Raw genomic sequence first — 9,246 nt, 5'->3', positions numbered from 1 at the left:
CACCGTAAAAGCAATAAAAACACCAAAACAAGAATAAAAGCATACATGTGTTGATGGTTGGTGCAGGGGAAAATACATAACGTTCCAACGTGAATAGGACTTAAGAGGATAACTCATTAATAGATACAGTAGATTCTAGGACAGGGATGTCAAAAGCAAATATTTGTTAAGCAGGACAGAAGAAAGAATTAACTTTAACAATTGTAAATTAGGAAAGGAGTGGTGTATTAAAAGAGGGCTATTATATGTTTACAATGTACACTAGATCATTAATTCCAATAAAGATGTAAATCTGTTTATGTACCTCAAATTTTCATTGACTAAAATTGTCATATATTTTCAATATCTATTCTTGTAAACAGTATCATCTTCCTTTAGAGTTCTTTTTGAATGAACTGTCCTACTGTAATCTGTTAGGAGCTACAAAACATCCCGATAAATAAGCATGGCATATTGCATTCGAAAATAAAAAGAAATACCATGAAATCAATTTTTGTTGTTTTGATGTTCCATGGAATACAAAAATGTCTCGAAATAATGTTGTTAGTATTGATATTTTTGACTTAACACTGGCGAGGTCCAAAAAAGTTATGAATTAAATTTCTATGGAAATAAGATACAAAACATGAAGCAAAAACAATGTTACATGCATTTTCATTGGTTAAGTTAATTATCACTTTTTAAATAATGTATCGATAACGAATTTGCATGTTAGTTATCAAAATAGAACATCGGGCCAGTAAGTGAAAGTGATGCCTCGATAGTTTGACAGTTTGAAGCAGTCAATATAGAATTACAATGCGACGAGTATTAAAACAGATTATAGTGCACATTACCTCATGGAAAAGTTAAGCTAATAATATTATTCTTCAAGGCCATCAAAGTATCATGATTTCTGATTCTGAATCAGGATTTCCATTGTTAAGAGTGCAGTATTGCATGAAAAAAATATGGAGGTTGGCTTGTCACATCTTTAGTCAATACATATCTTATGGTAAATCACTTGGATTTTATGATTATTTTATTTCGAACTTGCCTCTTCAGAAATATTCGCGAATACATGAATTTGAGAAGGCTGATCTAGAAATGACATTCAATTCGTAGATGATGAACATTTGGCATCATGATCTGTAAGAAAGACACCTATATCGGTAACCCATATCTTTATCTCCAACCAGGTGCTATATATTCGTGCAAATAAATACGAAGGATTTAAATTCGCAAATAAATCCCACGTGAAATATGAGTGATTTTGAGTACTCAACCTTTTGGGAAAACTTTTTTTTTAATTTAGCACTTGGCATAACCTTGTGCTGAACTTATTAACTTAACCAAAGATATATCTACCCACATAATATGGGAATGAGAGAGTTATCCCATATATGGAGATATTGGAGAAAAACGGAATGATTCGACTTTATACTCTAGAGATCTGTAGCATATAGAATGTAGATTTGATAATGAATAGGGATCACCTGTATGACCGTGTGGGGTTTCCTGGGGTATAGCAATTCTTCCCACATTAAAACCGCTACTGTGTGCCCCCGTGACAACAGTAGTGATTTGTAAATGTTTGATAACTTCTTTATAACGATAATTGTAAACACATTTCCAGCTGGCTGATGACGTTGAGACGGTATTTTTAAGTTGTTTGTTTGATTTTTTGTTTTTTGGGTGTTTTTTTTGTTTGTTTGTTTGTTTGTTTGTTTGTTTTTTTTTTTTTTTTTTTTTAAATGTTTTTGACATAAAATGTATTCCATGTTTATGAAACACACTAAGGATGTCTAATTTTACTACAATAGCCAAAGACAAGCTGGATTCCGTGAGGTGGTCAAAATCTGATGGAGAGGCCAAATCTCCGTGTCCCTCCATACCGGACCTCACCGTGCCAGACAATATCGAGTACCGTGCGGTCAAGTCGCCGACAGGCCTTAGTCTGGACACTGATGGTAAAAACATAGCATATCTAGTTATTATCGATATGTACAATGCAAGTAATATCCATTCTATCACTAACAAACTGATTGACTCCTTCTTATTTATACAAATATTTTATCACACCTTTGCTGTAATAGGTGGCACTCTCGTTTAAACAATTTTCTTCGTTAAATATACGTTTTATATACAATATAAACCAGCAAAATCGAATAAGGAATATCACTTGTCCCAACGGGCTTATAATTGTAGAGACGCCAGTGTTCAAGTAGCTCAATTGGTGAAAGCGATTTGGTTTGCTTTGGTTTTTGTTTAACGTCCTATCAAGTGCTAATGTCATTTAAGGACGGCCTCCCGTGTTTGCGATATGCATGTTTGAAAGCGATAAAGCGTCCGTCTAAAGGTCGGAGAATCCGGTTTCGAGTCCGGGTTTGGTCCTTGCATTTTCCCCTCCTATTACAATTGGCACCCAAATAGAATACTCAAGGAAAGTGATATAGTGTTTATGTGTGTCTTCGGAGTCCAAGTTTTGGATAAGGGAGGCATGTATTGAACACGGACTGTGCTGGACACCGGTGGTCCGGTAGCTCATATGTTTCCTATCTGGTAGTCCAGAGCGTCTGTCTTTTTCCTTAAACGAATTAGTCAGGATATGTCTGATAAATAATTAATACAAATTAGAAATAATTGACATTTTCCGTTGCTCGTATATTGTCATTCTTACATATCCCAGCATAAAAAAACAGTATTGTTCGTTCTAGACCTGCATCATCTAATGTTGTATAATGTTATATAATGTTATATATAATGCGCGCCCGTCCGACACGACTCCATATAAAGAAATGAGGCGTTCAGACGAAGCTTATCCGCCATGCAGATTTGCATTTGCTCTGAACACAAAAAATAAACCCTTCTAGTATGCAAGAATGCCATTTTCGATGCATTGTTGAACTTGTTTATGACGCAGTACATTACATATAGAGCGTATATTGTGCTTGCTACTATTCATGTATATTTTACGTCTTGCTTAATTTTAAACAGATAGTGATTTAGACGGTGCGCCCCCTACCACTATGGGTATGACATCTGATGACCCAAATAATTTGCATACAGTAACGTCAGAAATCTCATCCAGGGAGCCATTCTCTGCACGAGATCTCACATCGCCAAATACGGAAGTGGACGAATCACCAGGGGGTAAGCCCGTATCTTTTATTACTGAATGAAAGCTCGTTTTACATTTGTGTATTCAATTTGTATTGTTTTGATAGAAAGGATTGTTTTGCAAATATTTTCTTTCATTTGAATCGCTAGTATAGCCGAAACTGTGTCTATTGGAAGATAAGCTTGATATATATTGTTGGTGTGAACACAATACTTATCCCCCCGACGTAGAACGGCTCAATCTCACGTCATGTATTTGTCCTTAACATTAGGACGTCGCTATATTGTAATAAACTTACATCATAGGAGTATCATAAGGGAGCAGACACTTGGGCATGCAGGTTTTAACTTTCGCAAAACAGACCCCCCCACAACATTTTTGTTTTATTCCCTTTTCTCTTTGGTGTAAGCACATACCTTTGTTGATATTTTATAGTTCAGATGTTCAGATATTCACACGCAACACAAAAACGCAAATAAAGTTTTAGATTTATGAAACCGTTCTGTTGGTAAATTAGCAGTAATCTTTATGTCAACAAAAAACTCGCTCTTCTGTAGTTTTATGTTCACGATATCATAGTAAGTAGTCTAGTTTTACTTTCGTATTTATAGCCTTTTTATTTCTTTTCGGATCATCAAAGACAATTCCAAAGCGGAAACGTAATTCCAAACCCATAATTTAATCATCGAACGCGCCTAGATATGACGGAAATGATGTATAGGCCTGTTATCAGTATCGACATACATTGTTTTTGTATTAACAGGTTATCGGTCATTTGTTAAAACGCCAGCACTCGAGAGATCCGTCGAGGAGGCCCGGAAGCAGTATTTGATACTGAAACAAAAAGGTATACATCGATTTTGTTTGTTTGTTTTTGTTTAACGTCCTATTAACAGTCAGGGTCATAAAAGGACGTGCCAGGTTTTGGAGGTGGAGGAAAGCCGGAGTACCCGGAGAAAAACCACCAGGAACTGCCCCACGTAGGTTTCGAACTCGCAACCCAGAGGTCGAGGGCTAGTGATAAAGTATCGGGACACATTAACCACTCGGCCACCGCGGCCCCTGGTATACATCGATAAGACTGGTTTATACATATATAAATATATATACAAATAAAATAAAACTGCATGTGGTAGAAAAGGGTCTGTGATGTTATCGACACAAGGATGTACATGCAATTGTATGTTTAGCGAACTTTTTAGCGTATAACTGAATTTGAAATAGATACGCGTAATAATTCATTGGTGCAGCCACAGGACCTTCAGTAGAAAATGCAATTAGCACAACCATAATTTAGCAGAAATCGTTAAGATAATATTACCGCTAAAATATGTACTTTTACAGTATACGGAGAAACAACAAATTATTGAATAGTAATTTGTGTGAGTTGTACAGCTGGAAAGAAGTTCATTACTTACAGGGAAAGAAATCGAACGCATTACATTAAAGTATGTGCTATAATGAGATAATATGATGTATATATTGTAAAGTGTAAGGGACATTACTTTGTTGAGTATGTGTAATAACCAAAAACTCTACATTAGCTCACAAAATCGTTCAGCATATAGCATGCCACTTCTCATTTTTTTTTCAATTCAATGGAATCTTAAGTTGAACTAAACTGATTATATTTACATAGGCTTTAGTTATAATTAAAGGAAAGTCTTCTTTTGGAATTTGGCGACTATTTTTGGAGAATATGACTCTTATGCTTAAAACACACACTTGTCCCTGTCAATACACACTTATATTATTCTCGTTTCATCTACCAAGCTAAGGATAAACTGGATTCCATCAGAATGCCGAGACCAAGTGATGACAACAAGGCGATGTCACCCGTTCATACACCACTAGAGCATTCTACCCTTATGCCAAACACCGGATCATACAGACCCCAGTCTGGCAAGGTTCTAGAACCGAACAAGGGTTTGATTGTGCTAGATACTGACGGTAGTATATCTTCTTATTTTGAAATCAATATTATTGAATCGTGTTAACGAAACCTCTCTTTTATATATGCTGATTGGTATATAACAAGTTATAAGTATATAACTTTATTAACAATTCCATTGTACAGTTTCAAGAATACCTCAATTTAAAGATTGATTTTTATTTCTCGTTGCTGCATCGAAGTGTATATTGCTTAGTTAAAATTTAAATATACACTTAACCCAATGTAAATCCACTTCGAAAAATAAAAAACAATCCTAATATTTACACTTGGTCACTGTGACATTTTTTTTCAATGAAAGCAAAGCACCTGATACACATCGTTGGAATAGCGGTCAACTTAATAGAACAGCCAAATTAAGCGGGAAACACTAGGTGGCGGAAAGAAAATAATGCAATAAACTTGTTTTGCAATATTTATCAAAAATATTTACACCTTGTTTTTTTATTTTTGTGAATTGACAATTCATAATTAATATATATTTCTTTGATCGTATTGCATAAAATCATAATTCACCACCGCGCAGTTATACCTCGACAAGTGCGTAACGAGGCCATCTGATCAACTGGTCAAAAAAGCGGGGGAAATGGTCATCATTGATGACTAACTCGTCTTATTAAAAGGGACGTCCATCCATGGGAGGAGGAGTTCGATGGAAACCCTGACGACATGTTTGACTGAAAGGCTGACGTAGAATTATTCAAACTGGATCGTGATTATTTTCTAGGGATTCCATTACAACCTGGCGACATTTGATGGGACGTTCCAAATGGGTTGTTTTTGATTTACCGAATGTTTTTATTTTCATAAAAGCCATATATCTAACGTTGTTGTTTTAAGGATTGACATTTTTCTTTACCTTTCTACAGCATAAACTATCAATTGGTTTTTCAAACATGGACAATTTAAGACAAATCGTTATGATTACATTTTATTTAATATCAAATCGCAAGCATAATCACCTTGCGTAATTATCGAAAATTAACAACATTGGGGTTGCTAAGCTTCATCTAGTAACAATGCGACGCAAGTGTAAAAGTAATTCAAAACCAGTAAAAAGGATTGTTCTGAAGACAAGCGAGTCCAAAGCACCTTTATGAATGTAATAATAAGCACTGCATATACTAATTCTATTCCGAACATCGATTGAGAAAGGCAACTTTATTATTTTGTTATGCATAAAATGCGCTTTGAAACAAAAACCTAAAATTGAAACGAAAACACACTCCAATATATAATTTCTTAAAAACACCAGAACACAACTCAATATCATTAAAAGGACCCGGCAGAGGGGATATACATGCTCCAGTTAACAGTTATTTGATAATACTGTATCTGCTCAGATGCATTCAATTCATGTCAACTACTGTCAGATAGGAAATTTATCTGATAGGAGTAAATAGGCTATCACTTGCATTAATGGATTCAATAAATGTATACCGATGTTTAAATACCCTCTCTATCTTTGCTATTCCTTTAGCTTATTGATTTACTGAAGTGTTGCCAAAACTCGAAAATGCCGATTTCACGAAGCGTTATTTAGCGACTCTAACAACCCTTTAAAGGAACAACTTAGTCAACCAACGTTTATGTGGAAAGCAGATATATAAGGTTTTCCCCGGGTGATATAATTAACTTGCTTCGCGATTGTTGTAAGATAAATAAAGTTTATATTTTAAGTATGAACCTTTCAGTTTGAAAGAAAATATATTGATTTGCTGACGAATAATAACTGTTTATGGAATGAGCAATGTCAAGAATAAATCAATTTGGTAACAGCAAAACACATTAAATCCAGAATACTTTTTTCAGACAGTGACCTGGATACCGAAAGGATGACTATCCTTGATGCTAAGAACAAGATGAGAAATGCGGCGAAAAGTCGAGGTCATACTGGCAAGGGAGGTAATAACAAAAACAATACCAAAATTACTAGTTGAACGGCTAATAAATTACACTTCCAAGCGTCATAAAAATTCCTATGAAAATCATATGAAAGTTTCCATAAAAAGCACAGATTTCCTTGTAATGTTAATTTAATGGTTGCTTCCTTGTACATATTCCTCTTCCGCATATCATCTTTAATTGTTGATTTTTAATCGTCATTTTCTAATATAACGAAAATGATATCCTTTTGCGCTGAGGGATTGACATCTTGATCGATGTTATGTCAAGGGCTGGACAGATTCCTCTTCTTTTTAATTCGGTGTTTTGTGTCATTTAAACACTTAATAATATTATATACTAAGCGTGCATGTAAATTAATTTTAAATATGATATTCATTTGATACTGTTAACGTGGTTATTTTCGCGGGGAGTTAATTTCGCAATTTCGATATGAAAACTATACGCGTTGGGGTAATTTTCGCGATCGATCCACCTTCGTTTGTAGTTCGAGATTATGCAAGTTGATATCAAAATAACACACGTGCGATCAAAAGGACTCTGCGTAATTAGCGTAAATTTCCCACTCGCAGAAATTTCCACGTTTACAGTAAAAAAAGGGGTGGGCATCTGGACACTAGAAATAACCCTATAACACTAAAAAGTAAATTGTAATGATAGTTTAGTACTTCTCAATGCATGGCGTTGCTGAAATTTTCATTGAATGACCACGGAGGAAAGGCAATTTGGATAGCCCTTCATCCACAGATTATAGACTAAAATGTATTGGTTATAGAAAAAGCATGTTATGAGAGTTAAGTATTGTAGTAAACTTTCTATAAATCTGGATTTTAATCATCTATTTATTTCTGATTTAGGACAATTTGACCAAGCACAGAAGATAAAAGACCACCAGCATGGAACAAACGTCCCAGTTACACGCGCAGAAACATTTCACAAAGGCAACGTGCAGTATGTCAGTGCCTTTTCAGGAATGGAAACTGAAAATAGACAATTTGAAAAAGAAAAAACCATGCAAGAAATTGTCAAACTCGTAGAAGAGACACAATATTACAAGGATAGACAGATCATGTTTGATGATGAAAAAGAAATAAACAAGCTTAAAAAGGAAAAGTTGAGGATAGAGATCGCCATTCTTGAAAAAAGATTGTTAGGTCGCATCAAACAGATCCAATACTGAATGTGGTATATCTATTGGATGAGGAGAATGTGACATTTGATATTCACATTTAAGATATATTGGTGGTGTAAATTATTAAGGTTTAGTATCAAATTATCCTGTATTAACCTGTAATGCATTAATTTATTTAATAATTTATTAATAAGAGTTGATTTTCAGTAACACTACATGGTTGAAAAGCGTACCAGATTTATTAATAGAAACTCTTCAAATGCATTTTCGTTTCTGTAATGTATTTTCTGGGTGCTCTAGTCTAAATTGGAAATTTTTGATTTTCCGAAACACATAGATTACCTTTGGCTAATAAGACGCATCCGTTCTAATTACCATGATAGTTAAAATTTTAATGTGCAGAGCGGAATATGTGCAATTCTTGTGTAACCGTCCATCCCTGCTGTTAAAGAGTTTTTACGAGCAAAATGATTTCGGCAAATCAGATACCCCCGTTTTCGTAACAATGAAAATGATTTGAAAACACGAAAAACAAAATCAGATGGAATACTGATCATGTACACCAATAGTTCAATTAGTTTTAGGGAACTTATCCAGACAATTTAACCAATCACTGGCTGCCAAGCTAGTCACAGTTTCATACGGTATCTTCCGCTTCCAATGATCTTGACAACTGTCATATTTGCTTTGGTTAAGTTGCTGTACTATTCTCACTTACTGCACGGTCTAGTTTGTAAACAAAATATTGTTTGCATATATTTTTAATGTAAAATGATTGGAACTGTTTCGAGGAAGTAAACTGTTCATCAAACAAAAAAAACAATCTTGTGGTTTTTTATTGATTTAAAAAAAAAATTATTTCAGAGTTATCTATCACATTAACCCTATTTTTGCAATACATGTATTTTCTTATACACTATGATTTTCGCCCTTGTTTAAATGCTAACCCGATCTGTAGGTCAATATTGTATTCAAAAAAAATACAAAATATAATTTATACACAAGGTTTTCAATGTTTCTGGTATATTCACATCGCCTGAAAAGTATGTTATAGTTTATGTTTTTTAACATTTGTGTCAGTTTGTCCCTATTGCGTTAGGATTGAGTTGATAGTTTATATTAAACGCTACATGAATGTACTATAACGAAACGCATATT

At 34.4% G+C, this 9,246-nt stretch overlaps 1 protein-coding gene across 1 annotated transcript; it reads left to right on the top strand.

Moving 5' to 3' along the window:
- The first annotated feature begins 2,987 nt into the window (after window positions 1-2,987).
- LOC117322310 lies at window positions 2,988-8,868 on the top strand. Its single transcript, XM_033877162.1, has 5 exons — window positions 2,988-3,132; window positions 3,864-3,947; window positions 4,874-5,050; window positions 6,864-6,956; window positions 7,814-8,868. The coding sequence occupies exons 1-5, from the start codon at window positions 3,009-3,011 to the stop codon at window positions 8,134-8,136; spliced, it is 801 nt and encodes a 266-aa protein (XP_033733053.1). The 5' UTR covers window positions 2,988-3,008; the 3' UTR covers window positions 8,137-8,868.
- The last annotated feature ends 378 nt before the right edge of the window (window positions 8,869-9,246 follow it).

Source organism: Pecten maximus, chromosome 2 (genome assembly GCF_902652985.1).
Source record: "Pecten maximus chromosome 2, xPecMax1.1, whole genome shotgun sequence".
Classification (NCBI taxonomy): Eukaryota; Metazoa; Mollusca; class Bivalvia; order Pectinida; family Pectinidae; genus Pecten; species Pecten maximus.
Note: the sequence above shows the minus strand (reverse complement) of the source record. Positions and strands in the feature narration are given on the sequence as shown.